This window comes from Mastigoproctus giganteus, chromosome 2 (genome assembly GCF_048544385.1).
Source record: "Mastigoproctus giganteus isolate SK-2022 chromosome 2, ASM4854438v1, whole genome shotgun sequence".
In the NCBI taxonomy this organism is placed as follows: Eukaryota; Metazoa; Arthropoda; class Arachnida; order Uropygi; family Thelyphonidae; genus Mastigoproctus; species Mastigoproctus giganteus.
This window is the reverse complement of record NC_143576.1, coordinates 58,549,934-58,569,259: the sequence shown is the minus strand read 5'-3', so window position 1 is coordinate 58,569,259 and position 19,326 is coordinate 58,549,934. Positions and strand designations below refer to the sequence as shown.

General features: G+C 38.4%; 1 protein-coding gene across 2 annotated transcripts in view; it reads right to left on the bottom strand.

Moving 5' to 3' along the window:
- Positions 1–19,326, bottom strand: part of LOC150089315 (lachesin-like) — a 758,400-nt gene that overhangs the window by 253,738 nt on the left and 485,336 nt on the right. For both annotated transcript variants that reach the window (XM_090368493.1, XM_090368494.1), the window contains exon 2: positions 7,330–7,436. In XM_090368493.1, the coding sequence (XP_090224619.1) occupies positions 7,330–7,436 (107 nt within the window). The remainder of the gene's footprint in view (positions 1–7,329; positions 7,437–19,326) is intronic.

Here is a 19,326-nt window from a genome sequence, read left to right as displayed (position 1 = left end):
CTGTATTACCTTCTGTTTCAAGCTGCATGAAAGTTAACCTACACTTCAGTATCGGAAAAAGAAATCTATACAACGAAATCTAAATTTATTATCATAAATGTATGTCATCTGATCTCTCAAAGGACAACAAAAAATTGACGTTTGATCTTTAGCGTTTTTCCAGGTTGCAATCTTTGTGAAATTTAATATAAAGTATGGAGATAAAATGAAAGCATCAGTAAAATTTCACCCTTTCAGCAGCATTATGGGTTAGCTGTGTACGCTAGCACCGACGCAATTGTTTTTAGTAATTTGAAAATAACAAAAAACATAAGAGGTGAACAAGAAAGATTTCATTTAATTTTTTTTTTCACTTCTGCTCAGCCATTGTTAGCAAAATGTTACTTAGCTAGTTTTTAACTTCGATGGAGGAGGAAAATAACGATGGCGACTGATAATGCATTGCATTATCAGGCGTCGTAAGATACTTGTAGATAAAAAATAAAATATAGTATAATAAAACGTTAAACCGTAGAGTTCTCCGTCTTTCCGGAAATTTTTTCTGGAAGCTTTTGATTTTAGTTGGAACACTATGGGATAATGCCAGCATTGATTATAATAAGATTTTTATTTGATAGTTTTCGTTCAGCTGTTTAAATGCAGCTGTTGTGTTTGTGATATATCATGATGAATAATTACTGAATTTATGATGAGTATTTTACTACACTGAACACTATTGCTAAAATTTTTGGAATCATAATTTATAAATATCTTGGCCACCTTCACTTTTTTTATTAACAATATCCACCAATGTGCTTTTCTTCTAAGAAAATTAACTCTCTGAAATCTAGCCATATTTTTTATTTTACTACGAGTTAACATGAACAAAGGAAGCCGAACGGATTCTCTCTCCCTTGATATTTCTGATGCATTTGATTTTGTTCATACTGATCTTTCTCTTAAAGCTGTCATACAAGTCCCACCCCCTGTACGAGATGTTTTTTGAATTTCTGTCACGCAATTATCAATCATATGTTATAATTAAAGGCCTTTCATCTATTTACCGTTTCACAAGGTGTCCATCAGGGATCACGCTTGGATCTGCTTCTGTTTATGTATTGTTTATCTTAATGCCTTGCCGCGTGTTGCTTGTATGGTTTTAGGCGCATCAGCGACTTAGGCTATATTATAGAAGAAGAAGAACTCCTTATTGCATACAAAAGGCACACGCCGTACACAATATCCTTCACGTCTACAAGCCAGGGGTTTACAGTAAAGGTTAATACAATATAATGGAAAAAAATTGCAAAATTTACATATGAAAATGTTTACACATCATCATGTTATCAAGTTAAATTATTCTCTAGGGAGCAGTCCTGTTACAGTGCTGAAATCATTTGAGCAGGCGCAGAAAGTTGGAACACTGGTGATGGATCCATGGCAGTTGATGGACAGGTCCTTGGGGGCTGGTTCTAATATCCTGTGACGCGGTCCTAAGAAGGAAGTCGATGGAGTAAGTTCTGCCTGTATTTTTATCCAATGCGAATTTATAGAGGTCGCCATCCAAGGAGTGTTTGTACTGCAGCATTTGCACAGGTAAGAACCGATCGGATAACTTTAACCGGTTTGGGGTGGCCTGGAGGACTGGATTGGCCGGAAGGCTTGGTACTGGGATTCTCCATCCGCAGTTAGCCCAGAAGTCTGGTTCTGAAATAATGCCAACGAACATTTTGACAGCAAAGACGAGTCTTCTCTCATGAATAATGGCAGGAAGACGTCTGATGTTTAGAGCTGTCGCCATCTGCCTGGTCCTTGGTGCAGGGGGAAGACGAAATTTCCATACGGCCCACTTCAATAGCCAAAATTCACCCGCAAAAATCCGTCTCAGATGCTTTGTGGCAGTTGAGGTCCAGACTTCTGCGCCATAAAGTATGACCGGATAGATACATGTCTTAATATATCTGCACCCAACGGCCTGGTCGTGGACATGTATAAGTTGTTGCTTAAGCATCCACCGGAGTCGACAGAACTTTATTTGCAGATGGTCTATGTGTGGTAAAAAGGAGAGCTTCTGGTCAAAGATAACGCCCAGATCGGTGTGTTGCTGAACAGCAGAAATCGCAGATCCTCTTATATTGGGTTGCACCATTGTTGGGTTGCGTTTGAGCGAGAAGGTCAACTGTTTCGACTTCTCAGAATTGATGTGAAGGCCGAAACCGGATAGAAAGACCTCTAGGTTCTGGATTTTCTGTACGATTAAGGCATTTGTTTAGGCAGCAGTGTCTCCAGGGTTGATAGCAGTGAAGAGCTTTATATCATCAGCGAAGGTGATAATATCAGTTTGGCCCGTCACGAAAGGCAGAAGAACAGCTGAGAAGAAGATACCAGAGAGGACCTGCCTTATGGGACTCCAGCTGTAATAGTCCTGGTGTAGCGCAGATTGCCATCGCGAGCAATAATGGTCCTGTTCTTAAGCATTGTCTGAATAAACCAGAGCACGTCTCCTCCAATGAGGTAATACTCACTTAGTGGCCTTGCCAACGCATGAACGAACACGGAATCAAATGCTGCCTTGACGTCGATATAAGTAACGGTGATTTCCGAACCGTGCTCAAATGCCTCGAGGATCTTTGTAGTAGTGGTGACTATATTTTTAGCGGTGGATCTTGACCGGGTGGCATAGTGGATCTGCGGTGGCTGATGTGGCATTATTTGGGTGGTTAACATTTTCAGAAGAGATTTCTCAAATATCTTTAATAGGCTTGATGCAGAAGAAATAGGACGGAAGTGACTGGGCTGAGAAGCAGAGCGTATTTTTGGCAGCGGTCTTACTAGAAAGACATGGCATATAGGAGGGAAGAATTTTTGATGAAGGATTTTGTTAATTAACGACAGAATGGGATCAACAATAAATGTACTCAGGCATTTCAGCATAAACTGAGGAATCCCGTCGGCGCCGGATGCGGCCGTAGGTGCTAAACTATTTGTTGCATCAATCAGCTGATATTTGGTGAGTTGAACTGAATTTAAGGGGTCTGTTGAAATCGGATTGATTGAGAATTCCATTGGTGTAGTGGATTCTGGCTGAGCGGCGAACCCAGTGATATGGTCGAGCCAACTGCTCAGATTGAGTGAGTCGATGGCGTCCTCTGATTTGCTTCTATGTAAGGGCTTCCCCTTATTTATGGTAGCTTCTAAGTGAAGTTTTATTGCCTGCCTCTTGTTCCTAATAAAAAGTGCCCTAGCTAGGGAGAAGGCAGTTCTGTCCGAGGGTGAGCCGGAGTTTTTGATTAGCTACACAATTTGCTGACGCCAACACCAGGTCCAGTGTGCTTTCACCCCTCGTCGGTGGTGTGCTCACCAGTTTAAGACCTAATATGTCTAGACGCTGATGCAGTCTTCTCTTGAGGCTCCCCATGGTATTTGGGAGATTGAAATCCCCACAGACGACGTGCTTATGCCGTGTTTATATATATATATATATATTTTTATTTTTTTTTTTTGCGAGAAAAACCTGAGTTTCCTGGAGAGAAAACTCTTGCTTGAGACCGGCTAACTCAGCACGTTGTGAAAAAAAGGCCCATAAAAATTCCTCGCGTAATCAACGGAATTCAAACTCAGGTCATTTCCACCCAGTGTTGGGAAGACAGCTTTTACACCAACTGTGCAACCAACGGGGGTCGTGCCAATTGTATATTTTAATCTGCTGATGTTAAGTGGCCATTCTATACAGATGATACTAAACTTTACAGAGTTATCAATTCTCCTACTTAGAGTGACAAAGGAAATCTTGTTTTATTTTCTGTTTACTCAGGCTCAGCAAAATTTTATAATTTTCCATTCCAGTCGAGATATAGCTCCCTTATTTTTAACGAATTATTCTATTGTTTTTCATTGAATGATTGATGAATAATTTTACCTGTTTCAGAATCCCTCTCTGTTCTGGGCAACTCCATGTTTTCGTTTGGAGCAATCATAAACTCTATTACTGATTCTCCATCTCTTATTGAACCTTTTTTTCTCTGTACCCTGGTCTGAATTTCTTCACTAAACTTATTTCTCACTGTCCTTCGTGCTCAACATTTAGCCGCTTTTAGCTCAACATTCAGTCCTCTGCTTCGCTTCCTTCAGTTAATAAATAAACTTCAAATTTATCGTACTCTTAATCCACATATGTATAAAATTTTATTCATCACTCAGTTTCATAAAGCCTGCTAATTTCTCAATTTCTTTATAAATTCTATGTATTTTCTTAACTTTCGCCCGAATTTTATTATCTATACCATAGATAATAAAGAAGAATATTCTGTTCTTTACAGAAGCATAATTTCAGAATGAGATTAAACTAGTGACCACATTTATTTCCGGATTGGACAGTTCCGGAAATAAAATTGTACCTGGCATATAGGACGGATATACTGACTCTTATTTTATTTATTTATTTAATATTTTTCAGTTTAGGAAATGTTTCAGGGGGAGTTTGACAGCCGAGACTAGAAGGACAAATTTACAGAATAAATGTACAATAGGAGTTCATATATGTCCTGGAAGATGCAGTTACTTGGCAGGGTGAAATGATCTCTAATGGTTTGCATAAGCGCTGATACAAGCAAGAAATGACTGCAACTCTTCCAGTCATTCCTTTGCATTTACGGAACCTTTTATAAACTGCAGGTGACCTCCGCGATACGAAATGTACCCCCATATCATTTGGTGGCAGGGAATTTCACTGTAGACACCATACAGTCTGGGTGGTATTCTTCACCACATCTATGGCGAATCGTTTGTCTCCTATCAGAGCCATGCAGGTTGAATTTCTTCTCATCCGAGAAAATAACTGACTTCCACTGCTCGGGGATCCATTTGACATGCTCCTTACACCAAATTAATGTGGACGTTTTCATTTTTTTTTTTTTTTTTTTTTGTCGGGAGGGACTTCTTAGAACGACGGGCTACAAGTTCATTTTTGAAGAGGCGTCTTCTGATTGTTACTGCACTTGCTACCACTCCTGTATGTTCTCCCCATTCTCTTTTCAGCTCAGATGAAGAAGCTTTACGGTTTTTAAGGCATAACCGCTGACACAAGCAAGGAATGACTGACTGAAACTCTGCAGAGCGTGTTTATATAGCTGAAAATAACAGCTGGTGCAATATTGCGTCATCACCTAGTTGTGTAAATCTGATCTGTAAGAAATATTACCACATACTTACGTTATTCGGACGACAATTACAATTTTAAGAGGATGATGCACTTTCTTTGAACACCAGTGTAGTTTTTATTCAGGTATTAATTGGGTTTGAACACAGCATGTGCCCAGGAAATATCTACATGTGAGTGTGGATTAGCCATTGTATTAGATTCGCACCTAAATTCGACCTTCTCTGTCTGTACCCGCAAAAAATAAATAATAATATAATAAAATAAAAAATTAATTGCATAAAAATTGACAACATATTAAGAAATGTGTCTTCGTTTTTTATATATCAATAATAATGCAACGAGTCACTTTATCAACAATATTGATTTTTATCGTATATAATATATAAATAAATAGTAATAAATGTACTGAAAATATATTAACAGTAGCATAATTACTATTAATATGTTCAATTTATTTAATATATTATTATTAACATTATTATTACTAATTATGTATTAATTAATATTATTATCACTACTGATTATGTATTAATTAACATTATTATTACTAATTATGAATTAATCAATATTTTAATTTATGTATTAATTAATACATAATTAATTTTGCACATTTTTTAAAAAAACTGCTATGCAGAAAGAGGACATCATAGACAATTTTCGGTTCAACTGAGTCCTTCCTTGATGAGAAATTCCGCCGAAAAATAAAACACCTTTCGCTAGTAACATTGCTGGCAGGGATAGCAAAAAATACATTTTTTTTTTTCCACCACTTTAACAACTGAAAATCTTCTCCTTCGTCAGAAATTTGTTCTGGAACTTTAATTTTTTTTTCTGGAATTTTAATATCGTCAGGTGGCAGTTCAATATTTTCATCACTTAAATCTTCCACATCAAATAAATCTTCTTCCTTCCACCTTTTTCTTTTTTTCTCCTATCAACTTGTCCTTTTCTGTTTTTAGTGAACTAAATGCTAATAGTTATTTGAATTTTGTTAAAGTATGCCAGATTCCGAAGCTTATATCGTAAGAGGGAGACAGGAGTTCCCTGACTCATGCCTCCAGTACAGAGGTATGAGTTAACTTGTTAACTCATACCTCTGTTAGCACTTCGGAGCATTTCTAGTGCATCTCAAATAAAAATTACATTTAAATATCCCAAAAGAAATTTATTGTATTTATGCCAATATTTTGGTCGTAAATATCGAAGAATTGTATATTGAAGAAGCTTTCTCGAAAAGTACTCTTATTTAGATAACTCTTCTCCGGCTAAGAGTAAGGGAAGAGGTAACTCTTCTACATCTGGTCTTGATTATATTCCCTTCCTTAATTTTACATTTATGCGTGTGGCAACTAAAGTTGATTTATGAATTATTTTCCCGATGTATTACACATACTTTATACTTCATGATGTATTAATTAATACATGATTTTTGGTAACAAGTTTAGGTTCCCATGTGATACATTGTCACAACTTCGTAAACTTACCAATACTCGTCCTTTTTGTTTTGACGAGGACCTTACCAAATATTTCTTCGTTTCTGGTATTTCGCAACATGCTCGTTATTAATTCTTTTATATTATTTTGCGGTTTTTTTACACATATCCATCCCAGTCCTCTTTTCTCTTTGGATTGGTTTCACTTATTTTGTTCTTCGATTACATTCTTCTGTTTTACGACGGAACTTTTTTTTTTTATATAGAAACACATTGCTATAGAAGAATTTCCAGTAATTTGGGTTATATTACAAGCCAAAATGTGAGAGATAATTGAATTAAATTAATTTATTTATTTTGATATTCTAAAGGAGACTGGAGACAATGGTGTAGAATAATAAAAAATAAAAAGTTACTGACTACATTGAATAAGTGGAGAATAAACCCTAACGGTATATGGAAAAAGGGAAACCATCGTGAATGACAAACTGGTGAGAGAGGGAAAAAATAACATCAGTAATATAATTATCAGGCATACATCTAACATGCATTGAATTACACGCAGATGTTATTAATGAATAAATCACCGTTAGTTCAACCTCTTTGGCATACCCAAAAATGTGCGCGCCTGAATATCACTTTTCATATAACGCACTGTAACTGAGGTTATAAAGGCTTCCTGTTACGGAATATTCGATTATATGCTGAAGGCGCTCTTAACACCACAACACGAGAAAGCTACTTCGTTCCACTTACCCTATAAGATCCAAGTCGGTCAACAACGCACGACATTCTTGCATCGCGCCCCACGGGAATAGTAGCGTTGAGAATAGGTTCGGCAAACATAGGTTCCAGCTCTGGCACTGAAAAAAAAAATATAGAGAGAGGAAAGGTTAAGCTAAAGTTTCTAACATCGGGGGTTCTGAGTAAGAATATTGTTGACAGTTCTCTTTAAAGATTAAAAAGACTGCTCTTTCTATCTAGGATAAATGTGCAAAAAAAGTCTACGTCAGTAGGAAAAGAAATTCTATTAAACTTTCAGCAAAAAAGTATCTGCTTTTAGTGTTTAAATTTAAATTCTTAGAGAAGGGAGTGGAAGAGAGTAAAAACTGACGTAAGTTATCAAGCTGTGCATATGATATTACACTTTTTGTGTGTACGTAGGAATAAAAATGGAATTTAAATAATTCAGTACTTCTTAAGATATTTTGATTTTGCAGAGTTATTTCCAGAAGAAGATCCTCCTGCTCTTGTACACTGTGTCTGTTTACCGCACAAAGTTCATTTTCAATGACCGTAAATTTGTGTTGAGGTCTGTAAGGTCCAAGTGCATTTCTAGACGTATGGACTGATGCTTTATTAATATTGTACATTCTATACATTCTAGATTTTATATTTAAGAGAATTAGCAAACACAGTTACTTAGTGACTTTTGCAAATTAAAAACTGATGAAACTCAGTTCGACTTTAACCAAAGTCGAACTGAGTTTCATCAAAAGAGAGACTTTAACCAAAGTCGAACTGAGTAAATTAGTATTAATATTGGCTATACGATTCAAGGAAGAATTATATTTTAGCCGGCACCAGACAAAAATAAATTATAAATAAAACGCTTCATTTTCCCATTCCTATTAATAATTTCTCCTCGTATTCCTTAATTCATTCTAACTATTGACCTCCTTAACACTAGGTGGAAGTTAATTCCAAAAATTGATTGCTCTTTAGCTAATTGCAAATTTGCTCACATCTATTCTGTAATCATCCTTTTCCTATTTAAATGTTTGTCCCCTTGTGTGTTTTGCCGGAGAAAGTGTAAGGATGCCATTAATGTTTAGTTCAAATAATCCACTTAAAGCCTGATACACTTCAATTAGGGTATTAACAATATGCCAAGTTTCCAGATAATTCAACTTACATAACTCCAGTGTTCCTTGGTTTCCAAACCTGTGTGCAGTACGAAAAGTTCCTGTATATTACTGACACAACCTCTTGAGCTGTTCTAGCAGCTTGTGTGCTTTGTTCAGAGAATTCCAGGTCAGTCGGTTTAATTGACTTTAAATCTTTGGCATACTCCGCTAACTCGAGTTTGGTACTGTGAAATGGTATGTTATTTGGGAATTACTACTACCTAAATACAGTACCTTGCATTTCTAGTCAAACTGATTAGTCTACCTAGATCCTCTGCCATGAGGAGGCGGGATATCCACTCAGTTCATACTGCCTATTTCTGTCCTATGGTTTTGGAAGAAAACATCACTGCAACATCACTAAAACTCTGGCATAGCATCCAATTGTTCTTGTCTAGACGAGAGCAAAGGTGAGCCTTGAAAAAGGAAAGCAGTGTATAAGGTAGAGTGTTGGATTAAAAGGGGAAGTTATAGAATGAACATAAGAAAACGTCCCAAAGGAAATTTATAGCAAAAGAAGCCTAGAGCAAGGGATCTTAAGGATGGTTAGGGATGGATACAGTTGTGTGGGGAAAAGGCAGAAAGTGCAAAAGCTAATGGTCATGGCTGACGTGCAGAGGACATTAGGAGGAGAATCCTATATAAGATGTGGGGAAAAAATGCACATAATCTTGATATCACTAGTAATCCTACTCCTGTAAATATCCAGGAGTTATCACAGCGATCCTCTGGAGGGGAGAGTGCCATGCAGGAGAGAGAGAGACTTGAATCCTATGCTGGTGAGCAGCCAGAGTTAGCAGCAGAAGGAACATGGACGAAGATGGACAGAGACAACTATTCAATGGAGATCCCATACGGGGGAGTCCAGTTATGTCTCTAACCAAGGTAAATTATCCCATGATGTGGGAAGGACGCCTGCAGATTCAGCAGAAATGATCCAGGCTATCGGGAAAGTAGAAGGTCCCACTTAGGAGGATAGATTGCACATTAATTGATGAGATGGTCCTAATCTTGAAATTCACTACAGTGACAGAGTGTGTCATTAGAGAAGCCCAACTCATGATACTACTGCAAAATACACTGGTGTGCAAACTTTAAGGACCATTCAGGTTTTCATTTGTAGTTTCTCATAGGAGTGGCCTGAATATGAGAAAAGCATACCAAAGAAACAGAGGTACAGAAATTACCGTGAAGTACAGAAATGATGAAGGAAACAACACCGACACAAAAACGGAAACAAAACGGTACAGAGGGACTTTATTCAAAAATGGCAACATAGCACTGGCTGCCATGATACAGATGCATCACTGCCAAAGATGAAGGAGCTATATGGCCTTAGTTGATAATGCTCCTAAAAACCAAATAACAAACATAACAAGCCAAAGATGGAACAAGGGGAAGAGGTGGTCCTCAGTAGGAGATATGGCCACCCCTAATGTCGATGCTGGCTTTGCACCGCCTGTCCGTTGTTAATAAATTCTTGCGGTAACATCGTCCATTCTCTGTCAGCGCCATCTTCAGCTAGTGAACACTTTCTCGTGGGTGTGGACGGGCCGCTAGGCGTCTCCCCAGAGTGGTCCCTGTGTGTTCGATGGGAGTTAGATCAGGAGAACGGGCAGGACAATCCATACTAAAAATGTTCTCACTTTCCAAAAGCATAGCAACAGCTGCAGTGCGATGGGTGTGGCGTTATCATCCATAAACACGAACTCGGGGCCAGTGGCACCTCGGAACAGGCGCACATGGGGAAGGATTACCTCAGTACAGTAGCGTGCGTCGGTTTCAGTACCGCCTTCCAGTATCTGGAGTTGTGTACTTCCATCCAAGATAACGCCTCCCCAGACGAGAACATCTCGACCGCCATATCGATCCCTTTCAGTGATGTTTGCCAGGCGATACCGTGTGCCAACCTCTCGCCAGATTTTCTGCCGTCCAGAATCGCTGCTGAGACTGAATCTACTCTCATCAGTAAAGAGTACCTTACCCCATTGCGGTGCTGTCCAGTCCTTGTGTTCCATGCACCACTGTAAACGGTGTCTCCGATCGGCAGGTGTTAAAGGGACACAGTGTACTGGTCTTTGAGAAACAGTCCTCCTGTGCATCTGGTCTGCAATGGATCCCGCTGTCTGGTGTCGGTTTCTCTTGGCCTGTAGGAGTATATAGCGGTCATCTGTGGACGACCACCACTGGTCCTTCGAACAGCTGTATCTGTCTTTCTGAAGGCCGACCACGAGCGTGAGACGATGCTAGGGGCGATACCGAACTCGGCAGCCACACTCCTCACACTTCCCAATTATTCGATACCGGGTAAAGTTATCCGGATGTTGTCTACTGGCCATTTTGTTGTCTGTAGCACTGTATGACACCAATCGAACGTCTGTAACAATCGTGCTCACCATTCGGTAATTTGCACTTAACTGCTGCTTTTTCTGTTTATGTGAGCCCTCTCATCATGATTCAAATTTTTGCATGTGCGCCAGCTTCCTACTGAACGGCCACAGACTGTTTCGTTTGATTTTATGGTTGTAACCTTTAGAAATAGTGTTGGTCCTTAAATTTTGCACACCAATGTAGTATCATGGCCAGTCATGAGAAATATAGTTTCCAGATTTGATATGGACGTTTCTTATCGATAGCAGTGAGAGTCGGAATCGATTTCCTGGTGATAAATCAGTTAATACTCCGTTTGGCAGGCCCAGTGTTCCTGCTATACTGAGTGAAGTTTGGTTAATATTTGAGTCTTTATAGCTTTGACATGTGAGTCCATGCAGACTCACTTTTCTGCATTCCAAGAAAAGTGAGTTGCTGTTTTTTTTTTTTTTTTTTTTTTTTTCTTTGTGAGCATGGACAACTCGACGAAAAACAGCTTAACAGTCCACGGTAATCCTGCCCTTTGGGGGCACGAAATGCAGCCATAGATACCTCACTACAAGCTCACGTTATCTAAAAAAAATTGGTCATTGTGTCCGTTCAACCCAGGTCAAATGAACTGTTTTGTCTGTGCAATGGTACACCGTATTTCGGTCCTTACAAGACAATGGAAAGAAAGACGGTTGTATACATGAGCTGCAGAAATCCACCATTCAGCTTACAGTCTCTCCTTTTACTACTGGAAATCTTGTCAGTGAAGTTTGATTTTATGTCTTATGGTCTTCAGACGTGTGACAAAACACTATTTTTTATCCAAGATAATACATGAAATTTAACAGCCTGGCTATTAGTATTAACAACAGCCACATGATGCAAGGAAGCCTATGGCTTATGCTACACCAGCCAAAAAAAATAATAATAATAACATAAAATAAAAAAATATATATATAATAAAAAAACAGAATAAAATAATAAGAGAAGAGGAAATAGACAGCCTATGTGTTTCCCTCCTCCCATAGGTAATTATCCAGCTGACCTTTGAATTTCCGCAAACGTCAGCCTCTACCACCCATGTAGGTAACTTATTCCAGTAATTTATTGTTATTTTTTGTTATTTGTTTTTTTTTTTTTTTTTTTTTTAGGAGCATTAGCAACTAAGGCCATATTGCTCCGGGCCAGTAATTTATAACTCGCTGGCTAAAATAAAACTTCTTACATTCCAGTCTAAACATCTCCCCCGTAACTTGAAATTAATGCCCCTTGCTCTAAAATCATTTATAACCATAAAACTTTCGTACTTATTCATTTTGCTATTGTCTCTCAGAGCCTTAAACACCTCAATCAATTCTCCTATAAGGTGCCTTGTTTTCAAGCTCTGCAACCACATATTCGAAGTCTTTGCTCATACGGACGCCCATCTGTCGATCTCACCAGGCGAGTTGCCCGTCTTTGGACCCTCTCAAAAAGCACAATGCATTTCTTTAGGTGCGGACTCCTCTGCACTTTGATAGACTGCCCATTTTTCTAAAAGTCACAGGTTTATTGAAATTAAGGTAGCCTTTGATCATTAAGATTCGACTTTTGTTTATAGCTATGATCTGTGTTTGTCTGTCCAGGACATCGATTTGCCAGAATTTAGTTTTTCTATACTTCAACTGTATGCATAAGGGATGCTTTTGATAACTAGGAAGATATCATCAGAATATGACAAAGCAGTGGAATTTTTCTAAGGGGCTGAGCTTTGGAATCTAAACATACAACCAGTCATCCAGAAGCATGTTCTAAGCATCTAGACCCAGAATGGAGCCTAAGTGGGGGCAAGGCCTCTGGTTATTTCTTTGGAGATATAGTGAAATTTAGTTCACAGTGAGATTATTCTCTGGGTAAAAGCGCTGGGAAGGCTAGTACACCTCCCTTTCTCTCTCTTTGGAACTATTTTCAGAACAGTGGACTTAAAAATCCTCTTGAAAGTCAAAAACTCGTGTTGTTATACTGGGGCCTGAAGAAATAGAGTCGCTCGAAGACTTTTCCCAAGATGGGTGGAAGAGGCAAAGGGGCCATCAGCTTTTCATACATCTGTGAAGTAAACTGGATTTTTGGGGATGACCCTACTATGAAGGCACGAATTGAATAGTTTGAAAACGATTGCATGAGTATTCCAGTCTTTTCATGGTTCCCCCTCAATAAAATCTGGGCTAGGGGTTTGTCGGATTTGATCATATTGATGGCTACGTCGATGTCAGGATGAGAGAAGTCTTCAGTCGTCACAGAGAAATAATTGGCATTCTGAGCAAAAATGGTGAATTGTTTTGTGTTGTAATTATAACTACAATGCTATGCGGTAACACACCAGTTACAGTCACCGTGCTCCTCATACCGGACGGATGGAAAAGGCCCGGGTTTGAGTCCCACCAATGACACGAGGAATTTTTATAGGGCTTTTTCTCCCTAAAACACGTTTTTTTTTTGTCCACCAAACAGCAAAACAATGAAATCCTATTCATATCCGTGGTTTTTCTGATAATGACACATTGCATTCCACGATTCCAGTTTAATAAACCTCGCCCTGCACAAACAGCTTCATTTTCTCAAATGTCGTCCTACAGTTCCTTAAATTTTGATTCTTAAATGATAGGCTCCAGGTAATTCTCCAATGGGGCAAATATACCTTAATTAATTTCCGTCTTTCTAAAATTCCGTACTGATTTACATTTTGCAAAAATCAGTCTATTGCTCCTATCTTGTCTTCGATGACACTCAGATCTCTACACAAAGTCACATATCTCTGTGCACTCGCAGTGGGTAGGAGCTCTCTTCTCGCCACACTGGGTGGAAATGAGCTGAGTTCGAATCCCGTCGACGACAGAAGTAACTTTTATGGATCTTTTTCACAAGGTGGATGAGTTAGTCGGTCTGAGTCGAAGGTAGTATGGTTTTTTTATCCAGGAAACTCGGGATTTTCATCCAGCAAACAAAAAATCGACCCCATAACATGTAATTTATAAACAATATACACGGAGCAATATGGCATTACTCGCCGATGCTCCTAAAACCCAACAACAACATATATTTATTAGGGATTACTTGACTTTTAATCTCTCCTGGCATAAGCACAAAATCGAAAAAATCTCCTGGCAAAATCGAAAACACTGGGTGTTTTCTTTTGGTCTTGGCGTTATATTTCTTCCACAGAACTTGTTATACCCTAAATATCTCAAATTCGCCCTAACATGGAATATTGTCCCAAGATCTGGGACAGTGCACCCAAACCTCTCTCAGATTTCTAGATTCTATTCAAAATAGGACAGTCTGGGTGATTAATGACCTATCTCAGACAAAGTATCTCCACTTTCTGTCTCATAGACGTTCTATATATGAGTCAGAGAATATCTATGGAAAAGGCAGCAAAAACAGACGTTGTTTTTGCTGCCGTTTTCATGGGCACCGTTCTTCTGAGTTAGTTTCTGATATTCCTCTTCGCGCTCTCTCTCTTCCAAACCAGTCCGAACACGGCCTGCAACCGATCAGCATTATGGACTGAACTGACCTTTCTCGATAACAATTTTTAAGCCAATTTGAAGAGTATTTAGAAGACATTAGTCAAGTGCGAAGGAAAGAAACTGCATTAGAATGCTGATATTAAACTTACCACTGATTTGCATATTTATAAAGTTGCAATATACAGAAAACTGTGTAATAGCTGGCGAAAAATGAAAACATTTGATGCGGCTAATATTGGAAAAGAATAATTGAAAAATGTACTCAAGTATGATGGGGATTATTGAGCGTTGTGATTTTCATTGAAAGATTAGTAAACCAGAGAAAAAAAGATAAGCAAGCCACAGAAGGGTGATTTGCTTCTGACGCTGCTGTTTACACTCAGAGAATAACGACTGTTCGAAATAATGAAATCTCGAAAGATTATAATGAAGTGAACTCAGTGTAGGAAGGAAGATTTCGAGTGCCTCTGAATTAATGCCAACTTATATAAGGATAGTAAAATATGTAAGACTGTTTTATAATTGCTTCCTCTCCCCCCACTGGCTACCTAATCGTAAGCTCGGAATTTATAGAAATTTGCAGTCGAAAACACGCTCATGCGTTAGTGCTCTTTGAAAGTTAATACGTTCTCTAGTGTTTCGTCGAAGTACCAGTTGGACGTGACCTGAACGAACTTTGGCTCGACTGCAGTTTTCTTTAATCAGGTAACATCATTTAAACTTAGAAATATGGCTGAAAGGTAGTTGCGTAATTTTTAACAACTCTGCAGTCGGATATTAAATTCTTTTAAGCCAATAAATAACTGGCTTCGGAAGAATTATACACGCAATTACTCCTGCACAGACAGAGTATGATCAAAGGGAAGAAAAATATATTTTAATTTCCCCAAAGTGAATATTTCTAACTGAAAGAAAAACCAAAATTAATTACTTCGCGCATAATTGCTTTCACTCACTCATGTTTTTTCCCCCCTCTCGTACTCTTCCTTTCTATAATCGGTGAATATGAAGCAGATAAGCAACAAAAACGTCACGTTGAAGGAAGACAAATGACGGCCGATGGTCGCCAGTTTGTGGGATTCAATTAATGCTCAGCCGATAACAGCAATGGTTAGCAGTCGTCGCTAATTTAATCGCCCGTTTTGTTCTTTTAATCATCACAAAGCCTTTGCAAAATTCCTTCTTGTTGTTAAGCGCAGACAACGAGCACACGCAAGGGAAGAAGATTTCGAAAATCCGCTGGTACTCACTTTTCCTTACACATTGTACCCGACTTTCAAAAGCGGCGCAAAAAATATTGAAGGACTTAATTAAGCCAAAGTGCCCGAAAGTCATCGCTAATAATCTTGAACCGAGATAGTCGTTAATTGAAGGAATTTACATTTAGTGTATTTTGTAAATAAAATTGTGTCCCGCAAAATGTCTTTTGTAACAACAAAGAAATGGCTAATAATGCGTCACAGTTACTTATTAAAGTGTTTAATTAGTCTTATTTACTGAGCTTATATTTCTACTTAATACCTTCCAACATTAATTTAAAGAACTCAAGGGAAAAATTGCAATATTTACGAACTGGATGTTCACAAAGAAAATTCTGAAAAATTGTACAATGTTGGAGAAAACAATTGCAGGAAGTAATAGTGATTCATTGTGCGTGAAGTTTCATTCTTGGAAGAAGTAGCCACGGAATAACTTATAGGAAGGGACAAAGGCCAAGAAAATAACCCACGAAATAATGAAATCTCTAAAGATCGCAATAAATTGAACTCAGTGTAGAATGGGACAAAGCAAATTCAATTCTCCACGCAAATTAAATTCTTAAGAACACTGGTTGCTATTTTCTATTATTGAAGACTTTAATTTGAACTATTGAGGAATGTAATAGAAAGTATTTTTATACCTCATTGATTTTTAATTCCTCAAAAAATAATCATGTTAATTTTTTTGTTATCTTTGCCTTTAAATAGCTAGTTAAAACTAATGATGGCCACGAGTAGATAATTTCACGTTATGAGTTTTGGTGTTCACAACTGAGTAAATGAGCATTCCAAAGAATATACACTATGCTCTCAAAAGTAGTGGGGCATCGAGTTGCAGGACAATACCAGTATACTTCACCAATTGTGAATAGGTAAGTCTACTCTCCACATAGAGATGTATCGACTTCAGGGTTTCCCGGAAGAGCTGCAACTTGCAAGCTCCCGAATGTCAAAAAACCTTCTATTGAAGTGGTGCGGTGTCCTTCCCTCATAGACACTTTGCCTGTTGCAGCCTTTACGTGAAACTGTAATTAATGAACCTTCCAGTGGAGAAAGCACGTACCTATTGACGATACCCTCGACATTAGAGTTGCATACGTCTGGCAGCTATTATCCAAAATGATATTGTTCCGAGTGGCTAAATATTTTTGGGACGATAGTGTATATTCCTGGAATACTCATTTAGTTATCGTGAATACCAAAACTCGGGAATTACGAACGTATCTATTTGTAGACTAACAGTGGATATGATGAAGCACCGTATCCTGTAGGAGTGTTCTTTTCTGACATCAGAGTTGGCTGTCTCATGGGACTGATGTGAATCCCATAGAAAGCCTTCCACACCAGCGGGGACACGAACATCTTGCAAATCTACTGCAAAAGACGTTGTCATTTACGCCAAAGACTGAACTGTGGTCACGTGACAATTTATTTTAATGAAAATCTTTTTCTTCAAAATCCTGAACAAATACTTTTGAAAGGATTACGTATAATCACCTTGGCGAATTATGGTGAAAGGTATAATTTTCTTATAATGTATTATAAATTTTATAATTCCTTCCAAACTAAGGAAAATAAAGATCGATAAAAATATACATCATAATGTTAGCCGTGACAGTTTTCAAGGAAGCGTAGTTTGGATGCTACAGCTTAAATAGCTTCAACTGAAACCCATATTGTGTTTGACTCAAGAGCATCTAATTATTCTTTGTCTCTTTAAATTTTATCTGAATTCTCCTACTGTGGTTATAATTGCCGTTCCACATCATGCGCAAATGTATATGCGCTCATCGTGTTTTCGAAGGGCGAAACTTTTATAAGTTTCCTTCTCACTGTGACCAAATTAATTAGTGACGAGAGATAAACGTGTGTTTTTTCTTCTTTCGGAAACTGAATTGTTTGTTCTAGAATACAAACAAACCGGCCACACTTTTACGTTATACGGAAACCTCTTGAATTTGGCCTTTGACTTGAATTTGCCTCAACACAGATTCCAAGCATTCAATTTACAGATTTAAACATTCAATTCAAAATACACGGCATAACTTCAAGAATGAGTTCCTCATATGTAGACAATAAAAATATTTTATATCAACATAGTTCCGGAAATGCTTGATTTCCGAGTTTTGAAGGTCTGTCTATGACACTTAACTGTTCACATCACCTTATAGTAATTGTTCAAAATGTCCACCTTCTGCCTGAATACAGGCCTCACATCGACGTCTCATGGACTCGCGAAGACGATGCCAAATTCCTGGCATGTTTCGTATTGTCTCACAACCTACCACAATTCGATTGCCGAGAGTTTCCACATCAGCTACCGGAGTCGACACCATTGACTTTAAATGGCCCCACAAGAAGAAATCTAGTGGGTTTAAATTAGTGAGTGTGGAGGCCAGGCAGTTGGTTCATCCCTCTACTTCACGAGTCGTAGATCTTGGTCGTCCTCTGTCGGCAGCACGAGGTGTAAAGGTCCCATGTTCACAAAGGCGGCGATGGATACCTTCAAACATTTTCCTGTCTGGACATCTTCGTTCTGGCATACATAAAGGCATATCCGCTTGCTTCTGATTTCAGTACATGGTCGGAATGGAAAACAACCAGATTCTGTCAATACCTTGTGATGAAGGAAATCATTTCGGGGAATAAGACATTCCGGTTAATAACTCGGGAACCAAGCATTTCCAGAACTGTGTTGATATAAAATATTTTTATTGTCTACATATGAGGAACTCATTCCTGAAGTTATGCCGTGTATTTTTGAAACACCCTGTATATGTGTGTGTCCCCGTCACAGTATAATGGTCTTCTCGCGCCTCCTTACTAGTATGAGGTTCGATTCTTGTCTATAACGAGAGAAATTGTTAAAATCCTCGTCAATCAAGGCTGTAATTAGCGATCTCATGAGGAGCAATTATGGGTTTTTCCCCATGAGATATTCTTGGTTTTTTTAGTCTGCACAACATGAACTGAAGCATACTTATACCTAATGGAGCAATATGGGTAAGGAATTTATGGTCCTACAGCCTCTCCTATCATTTTTTTTTCTATCTGTCATGCCCCAAATCGAGGTTATCCATCCCTTGGATAACCTCCGGTTCTCCAAGGGAAGCATGATTTTCTACATTTTAGTTTTTCTGAAATTTTCATCCCGCACAGAAAGGAAATCGGCTGAGAACAAGCCACACACTTTTGGACCCTTAAGAGTCCTTACAAGTTTTAGATTATCCTTTCCTCCTCCTTCTGCTGTATATAGGGCGCCCCCGTAGCCAGGTGGGCAGGAGCAGCAGTGCTTCTTGATTAGACCGGGGTTCGAGCCCGTGACCACCAAATACGGAGGATGTGGAAGGGTCAGGGAATGACCACCGCATATCTCCGGAGCAATATGGCCTTAGTTGCTAATGCTTCTAAAAACCAAATAACAAATAACAAACTGCTGTATATAGTACAAAATATGTACTACATGACAAAAGAATAACTATTACTTTATATCAGTTGTGGATAGTGTAATCGTTCAACACGTCACTTCTCAAAATTACTTTTCTAGGACAGCACGAGGAAAATAAATTATTTTTTTCCATAACAATGTTTGTGTTTAAGGTAATTTGCTTTTTTTCTATTGGGTTATTTTATTAATATCAACGGTTTCACTGGGAATTTCTTATTTGGATAAATATAAGTTTTAGCAAAAACTGATATTTCCAAGGATCATTAATA